At 38.7% G+C, this 19,625-nt stretch overlaps 1 protein-coding gene across 1 annotated transcript; it reads left to right on the top strand.

The window, feature by feature from the left end:
• The first annotated feature begins 6,267 nt into the window (after window positions 1-6,267).
• Window positions 6,268-10,529, top strand: LOC107774548 (uncharacterized). Its single transcript, XM_016594102.2, has 3 exons — window positions 6,268-6,497; window positions 7,377-8,218; window positions 8,910-10,529. The coding sequence occupies exons 1-3, from the start codon at window positions 6,421-6,423 to the stop codon at window positions 10,217-10,219; spliced, it is 2,229 nt and encodes a 742-aa protein (XP_016449588.1). The 5' UTR covers window positions 6,268-6,420; the 3' UTR covers window positions 10,220-10,529.
• Window positions 10,530-19,625: the final 9,096 nt, after the last annotated feature.

Consider the following 19,625-nt stretch of genomic DNA (forward strand, 5'->3'; position numbering starts at 1 on the left):
GACTTTTGCCTACTTTGTGCCATCCTCAGTCGCTCTTGTATCACTTTCACCTTCTCAATGGCTTGGTGAATCAAATCTGGCCCATATAATTCTGTCTCACCGACTTCGAACCATCCAACTGGTGATCTACATCTCCTCCCATACAGTGCCTCATACGGGGCCATTTTAATACTGAAATGGTAGCTATTATTGTAGGCAAATTCTATAAGTGCCAGATGGTCATCCCAATTCCCCTTGAAATCTAGAACACATGCTCATAGCATATCTTCAAGCGTCTGGATGGTACGTTCAGCCTGTCCGTCAGTCTGCGGATGGAATGCAGTGCTGAGATTTACTTGTGTGCCTAAACCCTTTTGAAAAGACCTCCAAAAGTTAGCCGTAAATTGAGCTCCTCGGTCTGATATAATAGATACCGGCACACCATGAAGCCTAACAATCTCCTTGATATACAACTTCGCATAATCTTCAGCCGTGTAAGTTGTCTTAACTGGTAGAAAATGGGTAGATTTTGTAAGTCGATCAACTATCACCCAGATAGAGTCAAACTTATGATAAGAGCGAGGTAATCCAATAATGAAGTCCATATTAATCACCTCCCATTTCCAGGTCGGAATCTCTATATTCTGAATCAATCCACTAGGTTTCTGATGCTCGATCTTTACTTGTTGACAATTAGGACACTGGGCTACAAATTCTGCAATAGACTTCTTCATGTTATCCCACCAATATTGCTCCTTAACGTCATGATACATCTTTGTCGAGCCAGGATGGATAGAATATCGGGACTGGTGAATCTCAATCATAATCTTCTCTCGCAACCCTGCCACACTAGGTACACATAATCGGCCCTGGTATCTCAGTGTCCCATCTCCTCCGATCTTGAAAGCTGTAATCTTACACTGCTGAATTCCCTCTCTCAATCTTACTAAGGTAGGATCTTCATATTGCCGTGCTTTTACCTCGGCTACCAAAGATGATTCTGCTGTATTCTGTACAGTAACACCTCCGTCATCAGAGTCCAACAATCTGATTCTCATATTGGCCAGCTGGTGAAGCTCTTTGGTCAACCCTTGTCTACCTGCCTCAATATGTATTAAGCTTCCCATTGACTTACGGCTGAGAGCGTCTGCCATAACATTGGCTTTACCGGGATGGTACAATATCTCGACGTCGTAGTTTTTCAGTAATTCAAGCCACCTACGCTGCCTCAAATTCAACTCCTTCTGCTTGAAGATGTATTGTAAACTCTTGTGATCTGTGTAGATGTCAACATGGACGTCGTATAAGTAGTGTCATCATATCTTCAAAGCATATATTACTGCAGCCAATTCCAAATCATGAGTCGGGTAATTCTTTTCATGCTTCTTTAATTGTCTTGATGCATAAGCAATCACCTTCCCACGTTGCATCAATACGCACCCCAAACCTATACCTGAGGCATCACAATATACCACATAACCTTTTGTTCCTTCTGGGAGAGTGAGCATTGGCGCGGATGTCAATCAATTCTTTAGCTCCTGAAAACTATGTTCACAAGCATCAGACCACTGGAACTTGGTAGTTTTCTATGTTAACTTAGTCAATGGTGCTGATATAGAGGAAAACCCTTCTACAAACCGCCTATAATATCCTGTTAGCCCCAGGAAGCTGCGAACTTCTGACGGTGTTGTAGGTCTCGGCCAATTCTTCACTGCATCGATCTTCTGAGTGTTGACACTAATACCCTCATCAGATATCACATGGCCAAGGAATGCTACTGAGTTCAGCAAGAATTCACATTTAGAGAGCTTAGCATATAACTTATGATCCTGAAGGGTCTGGGCATAAGCCTGAATACGGGAAATATCCATGCCCTCTACCAAGGAGGCTGTTGCACACTCATTTATCAGATGTGGTCCCAACCCGTTCACGAACAGGTGCACCCTATCACTCATCTCGGCCACCATATGGGGAGTATACCTTGCTAAAGAATCAAACTGTATACTATACTCTCGTACATTCATATTACCCTGTCGAAGGTTCAAGAACTTATCAGCTCTAGCTCGTCGTATCTCAACTGGCAAGTAGTGATGAAGAAAGGCCTCAGAAAATTCCTTCCACACGGCTGGAGGAGCATTCAGACCCCTAGATCTCTCCCAACTATCATACCATAAAATCGCTAAATCCTGTAACCGATAAGAAGCCAACTCTACTGCCTCCGTATCACTAGCATGCATAACCCGCAATGTACGATGAATCTGATCAATAAATATTTGTGGGTCCTCCTTGGGGTCTGATCCGGTAAACACTGGAGGGTCTAGATTAATAAAATCACGAACTCTCGCACTAACCGGTTTATCAGCAGCACCGGTATTCTGCCTCTGAGCCTGAGCAGCTACCAAGCTAGTCAACAATTGCACCGCACTGCGCATATCATGGTCTGTAGTGCCAGACGGAGGAACTGGATGTACTGGGTGCCTCCTAATATCCTCGGGAGGAGACAGAGAGGTATGAGACGGCATCTCACTCTGAGCCTCACTTTGGCCTGCTCTGGCTGGAGGCACCTGAATGTTACCCTCTCCCACAGCTGTATCAAGCCGTTTACTAATCACTTGCTTCCTAGTCGAAGGCATCGCTGAAAGAAAACAAGGTGAATATTAGATATGAACACTTACTACTCAACTCTACGCACGATCTAGATTCAGGAAGAAGGTAACAACCCTAGATGTCACGTAGCCTCCTGATTATAAATGTGGTGCGCTACACATCCATAATCAAAACTCTACTAGACACGGCTCATAGACAACCCCTAGGACAGACTTGCTCTGATACCAAGTTTGTCACGACCCAACTGGAGGGTCATGACTAGCACCCGGTCCATACTTGCCGAGCACCAACGTACATTTTATCTAACCTTCCTTATTATCTTTAAGGGCCGACAAGATCAATATAAATAGTAGACATGGATCATGAACATCCAACAATGAAAGATAATGTCATGAACATACATAACATAGGACGACAAGACTGTCAAGAAACTATATATAAGGTACGAGCTATCATGATGCCATGAAAGACTATACAACAAAAATCAGCCGAAAAGGCATTCTAAACCATACATAAGTCGACACCTGTCTATGAGCCTCTAAAAGAACATAAGTGCTACAACATTGCCGGAACAGGGCCCCGACATACCCATAAGGTCTATAACAAAAATGCATACCAAGACCACGGCAAGTCCGGAGAAGGGATCTCGCCAATAACCGCTGAACTGGACAGCCTACTGTGGTGGGGGAGCTACGTCTACCTGTCTATCAGGACCTGCAGCACGACATGCAGCGTCCACAAATAAAAAGGACGTCAGTACGAATAAAGTACTGAGTATGTGAGGCAAGAAAGCATAAGTAAGAACAGTAATGTAAACATGGATAGAGAATATACAACCTGTGACATCTGGGTACCTCTGAGGGCTACTGACATGAATTACATGATACATACATATATATACATAAACTTTTAAAACATACGCCTTTGTGGGCATCACCATCATCATATCGTACCCGGCCATAATAGGCTCGGTAAAACGTACCCGGCCATCATAGGGCTCGGTAGAATCGTACCCGGCCACGTGGAGCTCGGTAAAACCCAACTGATCAGTGGTTGCACAATAGGTGCCATACCCGGCCAACTATAGCGCGGCTCGGTAGAGTAAAATAGATACATATATATGATGCATGCTGGACTCATTGGAATCACATTTTGAACCTTTCGGAGTGACGTAAGGTCGGTATCTTTCGTACACGTTATTAGGATTAACTCTTCATCAAGAAACTTATAAGAATCAGGAACTACCAACAACATTGATAATATAAGAATAAGAGAAGTAACATCAATACCAATCGTTTCATAAGAAGGGCAGCAATGTAAGTACTGCTAGCTTCTAAGAGTAGAGTATCTTTGGGAGCTCGTTCATTACATTATGTACAATCGGAGTCGTGCAAAAGAATGAAGGGGATAGACTCACATACCTTGTATATACTGCCCAACCTCAAGCTATGCAAATATCACGACTCCTTAGTCTACAATAAGACAAATGACACTATCATTATCGTTTAAGCGTCGTAACTATTATGTATCGACCACAACCTATTTTACGATGAAACGGACAGCACCTCCCCTATTTATATGACTTCCCACAAGTTAATACAATCACCAAACAGCCCAAACAACATCATTAATAATCATATTGAGCCTCCAAAACAGTCCACCAACCAACAACATTACTACCAAACTTTTCGATATATATTTCACAAGTTCTAGCTTCAACGACTTAGCTGCAACTTGGATAATCTTAAATATATATAGAGTAAGAGGTTCCTTACCTTTAAACAGAAAGAACAACTCCAATTTGACCTTAATTTTCCACGAAATATCCCTTCAATTCTGCCACAAGAACAAGGAAGCGAAACTAGCAATTAATTCGGGTTTTTCGGCACTAGAATTACTTTAGAAGACTTGAAATCACCTAGGGTTGATATTAAAAACTTGAAGGTGTATTTACAGAACATAAAGCACTTAAAACAACCTCCCACACGAGCTGGAACAACACAAAAAATCAGCAACAACAAGAAAAACAAGAAACTTACTAGCACCACGGGATTCCCGACATTTGATTTGTGTTGTTTGCCCTTTGTTTGGGTCTTGGATCATGAGAGAACCTTGAGAGACTGTTTTTAGGGTTATAAGGTCTGAATATACTGAAAAATAATGACTTAAAACGGGGTTGAGGTATCTTATATATGTCCATATGTCTTAAACCGCCTTTGTGGGCCCCATAGAGAGCAGCTTGGCGCACTCTCGCGAAAACGCGAATATCTCTCTATTCCGAGATCGTATCAATGAACGGTTTAATGCGTTGGAAACTAGACTCATAGATCTTCAATTTGATAAGTAGATCACCCCATAATTCCAAGCACATTGGGAGTAAAATGCAGTAACATTTGACCTAAAGTTTAAGTAAAATTATAAACCTAAGTTGCGACAACTTTTATCAACTTTTGTTTCATAACTCGCTTGACTTCAAGACTTATGATGCGGATATTATATGATTCAAATACATTAAAACAAGACCTCTTGGGACAGTTAATCACCTCTAGTGTTACCCGAAAATACGGGTTACAACATCCTTGATTCGTTTAACTTCTAATATTTGTTAACCACTCTTATACACCCTTGTATCGTTTAAGACCAATAGGATTAACTTCTTATCATCTCAAAGATAATCTCTTCTTGGATTTACATCGACTAACTTACGACGTGATCTATGGTATGCGAATTTGGGTTGTAACATTACTCCTATTTTCTCGTACAAATTCTGTTATGTTCTCGATTATTTCTCTAAAATATTTTTTGGAGAAATTATTTGGAAAAAAAGGTTTGCTGGAGAAAGTGTTTGACTAGTTACTCCTATTTTCTCGCACAAATTCTGTTATGTTCTCGATTATTTCTCTAAAAAATGTCTCAAGACAAATTTTAATCAAATATTTAAAAACATTAAAAACCATATAAGCAAGCACACTCCAAACAAGTGGGTTTCAATCTTTTTTAGTTTGCAAATCAGTTTTTGAGTTTTTTTGCGAAAATGTTTATTTTCAAACTCAAATTTTCAAATCTTTCATCATCTCCAATACTTCAAATAAGCACCACCTTAAATAGGCGTTTAAACAGGAGAATTTTTTGAAAATGTTGAAAAAGACAGAAAAAAGTTGTTCGTTTATCACTATAAAATATTTTTCGGAGGGAGAAGTGCTTTGACACACTTTTTTAAAAAATAAAATAAAAATTTACTAAAAAAGAAGAGATAATAGTTAGATAAACTGCAACTGTTTAAAAAACAATTCTTTCTACACAAAATATATACTCTCCATTTAAATTTACGTTATCATATTTATTTTTAGTCCATTTAAAAAAGAATAATCTTTTCCTAAATTTAAAATAATTTAATTTAAACTTTTAATTTATCTTTAATAAATTTTCTTTATAGCCATACAAATGTTGTGGTATATTTTAAATAAAAAAATTTAATTTTTTTTTAAATTTTAAAATTCGTGACCTAGTCAAATAAATTTACATAAATTACAATAAAGGAAATATTATTTTCAAAAATTATTGAAATGGCTTATAAAAAACTTCAGAATTTAAAGGGGTTTGGAAGGAAACCAAAAAGGTTGTAAATATAATCAGGTCCAATGAGATGGTACCACGTTGAGTCCTAAAATGGCAAATGTAGGTTGTCTAGGAATACAGAATTACAGATGCAGTAGTAATAACGTACAACAGAGACTGAACCAAACAGAGAACGTTTGCACCTCCATTTTCAGTTTTCACTCACCCCATTCATAACTGGTGTTCTCTTCTCTTTCTCTTTATACAAACAAACAAATGTATTTGCGTGTATATACAAGGAAAAACAAGAAGGAAAAAAGTGTTGAATGCTCTGAGTTCCAGCAGATTAAAAGGTTTGTATGTGCTTTCTTTTCTTTTTTGGGTTTTTTTCTCATCAGTTATTTTGTCAAGTTATACACTCTAATATGAATTATTTGAGAAATGAATTTATGGGTCGTTTTTAAAAGTTAAAAAAGCGTATTTTTACTTCTATTATGCTTTCTAAGCTGGTTGTTATTGCTTTTTTCTTCTGTTTTTAGCTCACATTTTGCTTTGATTTTTTTAAGAGAAGAATATATATCGGTGTTCTTCTTGTTCTGCTAATTCCTTTTTCTTATGGTAAAAACGGGGAGTCCTTAGAAAAGCGCCATTGTGTAGTATTTTATATACTAATATTTTGGTTCTGTTTCTGTTATTTAACATTTTATTGATGCTTATTTCTAGTATTTATTAAGAAAAGCTACAGTGGAAGTGCTATAAAATTGGTATTTAGGGTTTCTTAGTTCTGCATGTGATGTTGCAGTTTTATGATCAGAAAAAAAAAAAACACAAGAAAAAAACTACTACTATGGAAGTGGGCCTCAGGGGTTTTGTTTGCTAAAACAAAAAGGGGTTTTGTTGGCTTTATTTTGTGATGTGTTTCTGTAGCTTTCTTGTGTGGGTATATAATAGTACTGTTTATTTGAGCATTTTCTTCAGGGATGTCTTTGGTTAGACCTTAATGCAAGTAAGGGTTTATTTTTCATAATCTTTTGATCATGGATTGATAAAAGAAACTAAATGTGTTTGGGGAGATTCTGACACTTTCTTGTAAGGGTTTTGATTTGCTTGTTATCCGATATATCTCATACAATTCAGTAGCAACTAAGCTAACTTAATCGATACATGCTATTTGAATAAATATTGGTAAGCTGTCACGTCACGGGAAGTTCTAATTCTCTGTTCAACTGCAGTTCACTGAAAATGGGAAGTGAAAAATCAGATAGATCAGAATCTGGCAATTTGATATCTTTGACGGGTGTCCAGAAAGAGAAATTCTGTATTGATTGTGCTGAACAAAATCAGCAAACTAGTATGAGGGTCTTAAAAGAAGAAGAATCAAAGAGTCGAAAGAATAGGGTAGGCCCCGGGGACCTTATTTGGGGAAAGGTAATGTCTCATCCATGGTGGCCGGGGCAAATATACAATGAGAGTCTAGCACCTTCTCCACTAGGCCATGCCAAGAAAGATGGTTCAGTTCTAGTTTCCTTTTTTGGTGATGATAGTTATGCGTTGCTTGATCACGATCAAGTCATCCCCTTTGAACCTCATTTTGAGGAGAAGTCAAAGATGTCAAAACTTCAAACTTTCAGTGTGGCAGTTGAAGAAGCTATTGATGAGCTGAAAAGGAGAGCTGCACTTGGCTTGACTTGCTTCTGCCTACACCCTGGTAACTTTCGGCCTACAAAAATTGAAGGGCTTTACGAAGTTGATGTGAGCGGGTATGAACATGGGGCCATTTATTCATCAAAACTGATTAAAAATTGTAGAGATGGTTTCCAGCCACATGGGATGTTTTCATTCGTAAAGCAGTTGGCCACGTCTCCAAGATCTTTGCTGAATATTTATGGGATAATTAACAGTGCAAAGGTTACTGCTTACAGAAAAGCAGTTTTTGAAGAAAACGATGAGACCTATGATCAGGCGTTTGATGAATTTGAAAAAGATGATGAGACTTCTGGTCAGGCATTTGGAGTGAAAGCCTCAAGCTCAGAGTATCTGGCAGAATTTTCAAAAAACGGAAATCAACTTCAAGGTATCAATCAATATTTCCTCTGGCATGGTTTGTCTTCTAGACTATTGTACTTGTTTTTTGTTTTGTTTTTGTTTATGCGAGGAACAAATCCTCTTCTTCTTGATTGCATCCCCTGAGAAAATTCAGATGCTAATCAAGTCACCTATATCGAGAGTGTATATTGATAAAGATTTAAGATCAAGCTTGGTTGGACTTTGCATTTTTTTTTTTGTCCTTACAAACAAAACTTTTCTGAAGCATAAAATGGATGTGAAAAGGACGCGACCTATGTATAATGTCAAGCTATAAATTTTGATGTGCTTGTTCAGTCAATCATTTTAAAGTAAGATCGATATCTGGACAAGACCAAGCATACGTTAATCTATTATGAACATAATTTCCTTGTGGATTAACAACATGTCCCTCCTATATGCATCCACCATACCTGTTTGGGCACTCAGCTTTTCCATCATTGTATTGTACCAAAATTGGTTTCATGGTTATTTTGCTTTTGCTGTCGCCTCATAAGTGCTTACTCAATTGACCAATTTTAGTTTCTACTAATTTATCGTGCATTCTACTGGTATTTATTGTTCTAGAATACACACTAGTATTCCATATTTAAATAAAGAACACAATGATTTATTTGCTTACTGTTATTGACGAGTCGATAATTTGGGGCAGATATGCTAAATTATGTAAATTCTTGCAGGTACTGCTGGTGCTCAGGTAGAAGCTGCAGCCTCAAATGGACCGAGAGTATTTGTAATATCCACTGAAATAGCTCGTTTAGAGAGGAATAATAGCGTTACTGTGGCGAAACCTTGTGTTGATATTGCATCAGAGAGATCAGGACCTGCTGCTCTACATTATAAACACAAGGATAAGGCTTCAGTTTATAGGAAGTTGAGAAGGTCAGAGGTATCAAAAACACTGGATAAATCTAAACGTTCCCAATCACTCAATGTGCCTAACGTGATTACAAAAGAGAAATTGCAAAATCTCAAATGCCCTATCATTCCTTTTGATGCATCTGTAATCGAAGAAAAGGAAAAAGAGTCATGTAAAGGAGAAATCAAAAGGAAGAGGATGAAATGGTCTCCACCAAATGAACAGGGGCAGAAAGGTAAGTTCCAGAAAGATGCTACCTTTGACAATATACATGCCAAATCAGGTGGAGAAACTGGCAGGACCTATTGTCACAAAAATAGAGAAACTTGCAAAAAGAAGAAAAATAACAGGGTTAATGACTACGGTACTCCACGAAATGGTGGTCTTTTGTCCGACTTGCTAGCTTTTGCATGTGATCCATTTTATGGAACAGAACTGGGGAATGCTACTGGTGCATTGACGCTTTTGAAGCAATTCCGATCAAACTTTTACCAAAAGAGTTGTTGTCCAGATGAACATGAGACGACCAACAAAAAGCGGACACTCTTGGAATGCCAAGAACGTATGACTAGGAAAGAAGAGTTGAGGGGCTTGAAGTCCTTGCGCATGACAAAGAAGTATGATGACCAAAAACTTTTGACACCCCAAGAAGGGACTGACCTTAACATCCAATCAACATTGCCTGTGCAGTCTGAGATGAAGTCATTACCGAGGGAGTTGCCCAAGGAAAATTCTAAGTGCAGGTCTGATGTAGAAGAACAAGCATCTCCCAAAGGTAACGCGAATAGCAACTCCATAGTTTGTGAGTATCCAGACGTTGATGCATCTTCTGCAAAAGTTAATATTGGTGGCGAAAACTGTCGAGAGGTCCTTTCTGAAGTCGTGTGTGCTTCAAGTCCTGTTTCTTCTAGCATTCAGTACAAGTATAAAGTTGGTAGTTTGGATGAGACCGTTGCAGCCATTAACAGGAAATATTCCATGGATGAGGGATGGAAGAGTCATTATCAACAAAATCTCAGTGCCATTAACAGTTCAAATTTGTCACTTCAGCTGTCTAACCTTCTCCAGAAGTGCAATGACATTTTGGGTCACAGAACCAGTTCAGCAACCAGAGTTAACTCAAATGAATGATAAGCTATACAGTATACTGATGGAGCTTGCACAATGAGAAGGAGAAAAGAGCATAGAACTTGTTCTCATTGTAGGTTGATGGGGTTAACTCAAATTGCGGAAGATGTTGTAGGGGTTTCATTCCCTAGCTTGATTTCTAGCTAGTTTTCTTTTGTTGCTTTGTTTCTCTTTCGAAAAAAAAGTCCTTGTGAAATAGGCCTATCATGCCCTTGTGGTCTACTTTCATGACTTTCTAGTTTTGGTCCAGTACCATTGTAGGTTGTTTGAAGAAAATGGAAACTATCCAGTACCATTCTCTAATTTAACTAAAGCCATGTTTAATGTTTTATGAATGCCCAAATACCTTGTCTAACGTGTTTAATTTCAACGAGCAACGCTACAACTGATGGACCGAGGGATAATTAAATCGACGAGGAAGGAATAGGACCAGTTCCATGTCTGAAGGTAATCTAGTTCCATAATTAATTTAAATATCAAATTAGCCAAATATTACGAGGACCAAAATAAAAATTTACTGTATAATAATTAAGGGACCAAAAGTGCAATTATTCCGGAACAATTGATTTCGGGAGAAATTCAAAAATAACCAGAGTGGTAATTGAAAAATAGCCACAGTTTCAAAAGTAATCGAAATTTAGCAACTTTTCATGTAAAGATAAATCTGAACGAAAACACTGTTCAAAATCCAGAAAATATTCTAGCATAATATACTAGAGTTCCGGTATAATATACCGGTCCAGCATAATATGCTGGAAGTTCATACACAGGTGCTTCATTCTCCACTATTTTATGCTGGAACTTTTCGCGTGTTGGAGTTCCAGCATAATATGCTGGAAGTTCATACGCAGGTGCACCAATCTCCAGTATATTATGCTGGATCGGTTCGTGTTGTAGCAAAATAGTGGCTATTTTTCAATGACTTTGCAAACTCTGACTATTTTTCAATTACCAATCCGAAAATTGACTAGCCCGTGCTATTTTTACTTTGATTTCGGAGACAATGGCCCAAATATTTTTGATTTCATAATATCCATGTATGTAAATTAATTCATACTCTCCTCGTTTTAAGCATAGTTTGAATTGACATAGAGTTAATAAAGAAAGTAAGACTTTTAAAATTTGTGATTTTAAATATACATAACATTCTATGACTATGAGCACATTTGGATTAGCTGATGTGTAGCTGAAAAAATCAAGTGCTGAAAACACTTTTAGGTGCTGAGACTAATTTTATAAATAAGCAATTACGTGTTTGGATATAAGTGTTGAAGCTAATACTAATAAATTGTTAGTTTGTTGATGGTCGTTCCTATTAAAATGATTGAAATATCCTTAAAACTATTTGCATAAAATATAAATTTAAAAGTATTTTTACATTAAAAAGGGATGAATGATGGAAATAAAGTTAATGTTGTAGGAAGAGTATTTGAATATTACAAAAGATATTAGGGATAAAATCATAAAACTTGGTCAAACGAGAAATGGTTATAAGACCATAAGTTGTGGTGATCAATATGACTTTTGGCTGATTTTAGCTTATAACCACTTGACTTGTAAGTACTTTTGATGCCTACCAACGTGTAAATAAGATAAAAAAAATACTTATAAGTTAGTTTGACAAACTTTAAGCTTAGCCAAATACCATGTATAGAACTTTTAAAAATAGTGACTTTAAACATGTCATAATAATTGTTTGCCTAAAAAAGCTTCTCATTAAAAATACAAAGTTAAAAAATAAGATGGGAGGTATAAAGTTGATTGTTTTCAAATATGGAAGTGTGTCATACTTTTTTACAAATACTACTCATAAAAACAAAAAGAAGAAAAAGATAGGTGTTTTTAGGTTAGTGCATATTTAGCAGTATTTTAAGGGGTCATTTGATTCAAGAATTAGGTCGGTTATTCTGATATAAAATTTTAAAATTAAATTTATCTTGTGTTTGGTTAAAAGTATTAGCTAAATAAATATTATTTTTATAAAAAAATATGATATAACTTATCCTAAATAGAAGGTGAGATAAGTGATACAAATTTTAATATATTTCCATGATTATAAAAATATAATGACATTTTTACATGGTAGGAATCTTATCAAAAAATATTTATACAAATAATAGTACTTTTGCTTTATTTCATAAGCAAAAGTTATAGCATTTTTAAAGATTCCTTACCGTATTTAATGGCCATCAATTTTTGAAACATAAACATTTAAACACTAACCGTCAATTTAAGGAATTAGTTTTGAGCCATATTAATCTATCTACAATTCTCTCTCATCATTAATTTGAACTTTCTAAACTTACCGTTTGTCTATGAAATTTTTCTTCAAATAAATAATTACTCTTACAATCGCATTTCCGTTTTTCTCTCAAACAAAAATACATAATACATGCATATCTTTTTATTTATATAGTATATATTTGATGTATAATTATTAAAAAATATATAATTCTGTACATATTCAGTGTATGTATTATATATTTAATGTATAATTTATGTATATTTAGCAAAATCTGAATATATTTGATGTGTGTGTGTGTGTGTGTGTGTGTATATATATATATATATATATATGAGGTATATGTTATTTATTATTCAATATACATTAACTGTATAAATAGTAACAAATTAAATATTTATATGCTTCATTGTTATTCCTTATGTATATTATACGGTAAATAAATTTTAAAATATAATATACTGTAAATAATATCAAATAACTTTTTCTTGAATTAAATTCTTTATGTGACAAGATTTTCGCTCAAAAAAGGGTATACGAAGCCTACGGGGAGGAAGGAGTTATTTTTGGACGAAAATTATCCTCCCAATACGTTTCCAGTCATATTTGTTAACTAGTAAATTTACTCGCGCTTCGCGTGATTATAAAAAATAAAAATATGGCTAAATAATTAATGTGCTATGAAGAAAATCAATCTTGATTAATCAAACATTTTTTCATGATTCTTCAAGGAACTATTATAATGGGCAAAACAAACATTAACATTTAATAATGAAAATTCTTTTACACTACCCGTGTATATCATTTAAAACTCGCAATTTTACTCACTTGAAAGTGAAGGCCCAAAATTCATGTAATCTCTCACGCTTCATCCAAATGAAGTGATTCCTCCATATTTTTATACTTAAGAAACAAAAATACTGTAAATAACAACTTAAAAAATAAAAATTAGAAAATATACATTGTATTATACTAATGAATTTTTTTTTGAGGAATCAGAAGGAAAGACTGGTTTGAGAATTTGCGAAGAAACTTAAAGAGGGTAGGCAAGGAAGAAAGAGATAACAACGTTAAAAGAAAAATAGCTCCAATTTTTGTCTTCTTACAGTAGAAGACGAAAGATGAAAAAGGCACCCAACAAAAAAAGATTATAACAAAAACTATAGTGAAAAGTTCCCCAGTTAAACTAATTTGTTCAAATTTAGCCTTTGGTGCTTTGGTTGCTATTGATGATGCTTCTTCCTCTTTGCTAATTGTTTACCCTCAAAATCGGATAACAATTAAATTTATAAGTGGTTTTAAGGATATGCGGATTAATTTAATACAAAACGATAAATTGAGTTAGAATGGACAAGTAAAGATACAATAATTTCAAACCACGCGAGGAGGATGGTTCTAGCCTTGGTGAAGCATTCACCCTCGATCCGAGCTTACAGTGGACAATTTCGCTGAACGAGAGAAAAAGCTTACAATAACAGTGAAAATAATAATATATTGCTTTGGAATGCGTGTTACAATCTGTCTAATGAATTATTAGACCCCCTTTATATAGTAGGGGAATTCTACTCTAAGTACAACTCTATAAAAGGTAAAACATCTTCTGTTTAACTGATTGCCGGTCCTTCATCGATATGTGCCGGGATCCACGCCGCGATATTCGGCCGATCGTGGATATTACGGCCTTCTGTTGGTCGTGCTTGATTGCCCGACAATGTCTTCCGAAGTCTTTTAGGATTTGGATCGATCTCGAATCATGACCTCGATATTCTCAAAGGCAGACAAAGTACCCCCGAATTCTGACTCGACGAGACCTTTGTTTTGATTTCGATCCTTCGCAATCATATCTCGAGTTCGTTTTACCCTATTGGAGGTCGGAGTATATCATGAGCCCGGTTTTTACCCGTATACAGATAGTCCCCTCGTTTCTCAGAAAGCAAGCTGACGAGAAACGACATGGGCATCCCGATTCCTTCTTCAATACACCGTGACATAAGCGACAAAAAGCCCGAAATGTCTCGTCAGTCATGTCATAATGGCATTAAATGCATGTCAGCCGCTGGTCGGCTGTCCCTGGAGGCGAAACGTCGTAGAACCACTATAAATAACCCCTCTTTCGTTCATTTTTTACTTTATATTAAACCATCTACCTTTGTACCCTCAGAATTTCACTACTCTTTTTCACATTCTAGCATTTTTACCTCCGTTATTCGAGATTCCTTTGAAATTTTTACTCATCATCTACTCAAGCCAACACATCTGAGCTTCCAGCTTTCAACCTTTCCCTATCTCTTTCAAGTTTTCCCCTATAACAATGGTAAAAACCTCAAAATCTGTTTCCCAAAAGGTCGCTTCTACTTCCTAAACAACTGCCGAAACTACTTTCGATGTGGTCGACCTCGGGAGACTTGCTGCTAATGTGGTTATCGATGAACCGACTCCTGAACCTCCCTTGAAGATGTTCATTCCCGGAGGTTGTTCGATCGTTGACGACTTCAAGGTCGAGAAGCCTTCTTCGGTACAAGGTCGGCGTGAGGATGCCTCGAGATACATTTGCTCAATCACTGAAGAGGACCTCCCCACGATCTGAAAAGACTGCAACTAGGCTGACAAGGACATCGTGGTCCCCGACTCCGAAGAGGCCATTACCACCCATGTCGAGGGATATCTGAGTGTTTACACTTATCCCCTTACATTGGGCCCGGTAGACTCAGTCATCTTAGACTTCTACAGGAGGTATAACATATGCCTTGGACAAATTCAACCCTCACTGTGGAGGATCGTGATCCTCCTTCGATTTTTTGTGAATAAAATTGGTTCGTGCACCTTCACCATCGATCATCTGCTCCGTTTATACAGTCCCCGAATCTTCCGGGTGGGGTGGACTGATAAAGCTTGCACGCCGAGTCGGCAAAGCCCTATTTTTGAGCATTGACGAGGAACATGATCAAGGTTGGCAGGGTCGTTTTGTCCGGGTGAGGACCTTAGATTTGATCCCTGCCGAATTCAGACCATTCCCCGAGAAGTTGAATGCATCATGTATGTAAAACTTTCCCTCGAATGTTGATTTCGTGTTCATCTCTCTTTTTCTCATTGGTATTCGTAATGGTGCAGCTGTCGCTCGAGTCCCAAATGTTGTCCCTCGACTCAAGGAGTGGGTTGAAGGTATTGTCTCACAGATGCCCTTCTCCGAGCGCTCGTGGCGCAAACTCTCGAAGGGCCGTTGGGAGGCCCGTTCCCATGGTAAGATTCTTTTCCCGAACAGGTTGTGTTAGGCTTCTTCTCTCAGCATTACATTCTTATTATTTTTCCTTTATTTCCCTTTTGCAGGTTTGCCTAAGACCGTCGAACTTAGGCCCTCAGTTGGGGACGAGGACCTACCTGCCGATTCTTTCGCTTCGGGACAACCCGAAGCCACAACAGGGGAGAAGAAAAGAAAAAGGGCCCAGAGTTCACCGAGCTCGGAGAAAAATAAAATGAGAAGGAGGCTGGTTCGTAAGCCAAAGAAAACCTCCATCTCCCGAGTGCTTGACTCGGAATCACTCCTCTGGCTCAGAGACGAGCCCAAGGAGGATGCCATCTTTATGGCCCATGAGCCATCTGTCCCCGAGGAATGGGTGACAGCCAAGGGGGAAACAACTGAAGCTAATCCCTCTCAAGTTCGTGAGGCTAATGCCGAGGTAAGGACCGAGGACTCGCGAGATGCCGGTCATGCCCCGCCCGGCGTTATAGATATTTCGGGATCGCCTTCGTTCACAGAATCATTATTCGTTGAAGCCCGAACGACAAATGAGCGATCCCATGAGGAGGTCTATGGAGCAGATGATCCCCTCCGAGGATTTTTTGGCGGTATAGACTCATCCGCCCCGGAGGATTTTATCGAGTTGGGCGACTTAGAGGTGCTGAAGAAAAGTCCACCTTCGGAGGCTGGCGTGTCGAGCTCGAGCCCGAGATTAACCAATTGGTTCCCCGCTCCGAGCAAGGATCCTGGTCGGAAGTGAACTGTCGTTCTTACCGTTCCCGAGGATGCCCAGATCCTTTTTGCCCCCGTAGGGATAGCCAGTTATCTCCGGTGTTTGGTAACCAAAGAAGACTAGGGCAAAATGAATGAGGTAGATGCGCCATGCCTATCCAACGAAGCACAACATGTGCTGAACTGGGTAATTCTTGATAATTCTTGATGATTATCTTTTATAATATTTGAATTAAATTTTGATAATTCTAATATCTTTTCTCGTATTTTTAGGCCTCGGTGCTCCACCACAAGACCTTTCTCTGGTATCGGGATGAGCTGAGCCAACTCGAGGCCGAAGTCAAAGAGCTTGCTGAGAAGAGAGGCATGTATATGCTTCTTAGCGAGCAACGTGAAGGAGAAGTCAAGAGCCTCCGAGCTGAGTTGGATGCGGCTCAGAAGGAACACGCTGACCTGTTGGAACAGGTAAAAATCTTTGAAGTTAGTGATGATGAGCTAGGCACAGTGTCTAATGGTCAGAATCCATAGGTCCAGCAGAAGGTTGATCGGGTCGACCAGCTCCAGGCTGAGATGGATGAAGTCAAGGTCATGGCCGAGGAGTGGAAGGTCAAGATGGACCGATTGGCTTCGGAAAAGGAGACCGCCCAGGAGCAGCGGGCCTCGACGGAGGCCCAACTTCGATCGATGAAGGAGAAGGCTGAAACTCGGTCCCAAAAAATCGAAGACCTCCAGTCTCATCTGGGCTCGGCCGTTGCCGCAAGGGATACCCTTGACAAGGAGCTTGAAGCAGCCAAGTTAGCGGTGGAAATAACCAAGGCCGACGCTGAAGAGATGGTGGCCCAGTATAAAGCTGATGCTGAGGCAGCTCAAGAACGCCTGAAGGACATCGTCAAATATGTGAGGTGGCAGTCTCGGAGGGAGGTTCTTGAGGAAGTTCATGCCCGGGGGTTCTATTTATCGGCCGAGATTGTAAATTTTAAGAGGCTCGAGTTTGAGGCTTAATAGGCTCTCCGTCAAGACCAGATGCACCTTTGGGGGTTATCATAGCATCACGTCTGCTTCTCATGTTTTCCTATCTTTCATTAGCATCTAGGTACTTTTCAAGTCATAAAATCCATGGCGAACTCATTATGAATATCTGCAAACCTTCCATGATTATTTTATAGTGTCTTCCTGGGTTCCGTTATCTTTACACATTCGGCTTCTAGAATCATTGACTATGTCATTGTCATGTGCGAAGAGTTTACTTTCCTTAATGTTCCATATCCCTGGGTGGATAGGAGTTATTTGTCTTTATCCCCGGAGCATCATATTACCCATTAGAACCTTTCTAACCAATGATGTCATTACAATGATTAACCATGTCAGTGCTATTGGTAGTAACCTTCATGTCTTTTAGGATATAACCTCTTGAAATGCCCTTCGCAGTACATTGATGGATTCTTGAATAATTCCAGTCCAATTCGAACCTCGTTGTTCCTGTTTGTAGTAAATCCATCGAGAGTTGTAGGTTCAAACATATCAAAGAAGAAGCATTATTCCATGATCGAACATATTGGGTAGGAACTCTATCGTCATATTCATTCTAGCACATCGTAGAATAATTATTGAAAGTCGCCAAAGGTTTAGTTTGGGTGTTCGACGTAGAGATTTAGGGAAATAGGCCGAGCTGCGCGTATGATGTCCCATATCGTTGTCCTCTATGCACCCAGTGTTTCATGTGTCTACGTCAAGGAAGGTAGTTGGAAGTTCTTTGTCTATCGTTCTGGTGGGAGCTATGGAAGGTAAACTTAATGGGTAATTGGCTTATGAGAGATACCTAATTGTCATCCTTGTTAGATAAGTCCGGAAGTTGAGATTGCCTCCGCTAGGTGCTATGGCTAAGTCTATGAGTTGAGAAGATCACCTCGAAGGCCGAAAGTGTTGTGGAAAGGGAATATTCTCAGTTGGTTGTAGAGCCAAAAAGATGTGGTTCAAAAGGTACTTTTTTGTGTTATGATTTAAATGTGTACAGTTCATGTCAAGATACCACTTATGTTAATGTAATGCCCTTAATGTTGAGGTCGGTGTTATTAATATATATTGTGATGCTTTGTCGAGTAGTGTATGTGTTGTTAGGAGTTGTTTTGGTAGTTCTATGGCAGGTGGATAGGCCCAATTATAGGGGAGACTCTGCCAAAATTTTTGAAAATTTGGGAGTTAGCCAAATTGGAGGCTTATGACGTGTGAAAGGAGAGATGAATTATGTTGAGTGTTTTGGGCGGACTCTACTCCTCATTCGAGGACGAATGATCCTAAGTGGGGGAGGATATAAGGCCTCGTAAAATTTCGCCAAGGAATTTAAGGTTTCGTGGTGCCGAGGTACGCCTATGTGGATGGAAACTTTTGGCAGAAGAAGGCAATTTTGTTGTTTGTTTCACGACCGCATAACCGTTTTGCGGGCCGCATAATCATCGCGTAGTTGAGCAAGGAGTTTGTTGAATTTTGAAGGTCATTTTGCGGTCCATTCTGCGATCGCATATCCATTTCGCGTTCTGCATTTTTGGTCACAGATTTGGCATGCAGAATTTTATTGGGTCACTCTGCGGTCCATTGTGCGACCGGATAAGTGGTATGCGGACCGCAGACCTGTCGCAGACTGGTCCAGACCAACCCAGTTCTTGGCATCATTTTCGTGGCCCATATTTCAGGCCGTATATCTGTTATGCAGTCTATTCTGCGACCGCATGAGTTCGGAGGGTCCATTTTTCTATTTTATAACCCGACCCCATTTTTTATAAAATGACTTTAGGGTTATTTTGGCCGGGTTAACACATATTTTAGAGAGACGGGAGTGCTTTAGAAAGGGAGGAAGGAGCCCCAAGTGCATTGATCATCAATCCCTACCCAAATCTTGAAGATTCAAGGGAATCATTTACTAGACCACCATCTATCCGGGTAAGTTCCTGTCCTATACCACCCACGCAAGTTATTTTAGGGTCTAAATATATTGTGGAATTAGAATTAGGCCATGCATGTGCCAATAGCTTGTAGTATGTTAGGTTAATGAATTATTTTGGGTAGTCTATTGTTGAAATTGGTTGAGGGCAGAAGGGATTACCATTGTAGAGCTTTGTAATCTATTTTGCATACTAGGTGTTTGACAAAATTCCTAATAGGGTTACACCATGAGAATCCTTCTAATTATTATATGATTT

The sequence above is a fragment of the Nicotiana tabacum genome, chromosome 14 (genome assembly GCF_000715075.1).
Source record: "Nicotiana tabacum cultivar K326 chromosome 14, ASM71507v2, whole genome shotgun sequence".
Taxonomy (NCBI): Eukaryota; Viridiplantae; Streptophyta; class Magnoliopsida; order Solanales; family Solanaceae; genus Nicotiana; species Nicotiana tabacum.

Excerpts from the sequence above, each read along its gene's own strand:
- LOC107774548 (XM_016594102.2), top strand. The coding sequence starts at position 6,421 with ATGTATTTGCGTGTATATACAAGGAAAAACAAGAAGGAAAAAAGTGTT. Across the intron at positions 6,498-7,376 it reads GAGTTCCAGCAGATTAAAAG|TTCACTGAAAATGGGAAGTG; the intron begins GTTTGTATGTGC and ends GTTCAACTGCAG. Across the intron at positions 8,219-8,909 it reads AAACGGAAATCAACTTCAAG|GTACTGCTGGTGCTCAGGTA; the intron begins GTATCAATCAAT and ends AAATTCTTGCAG.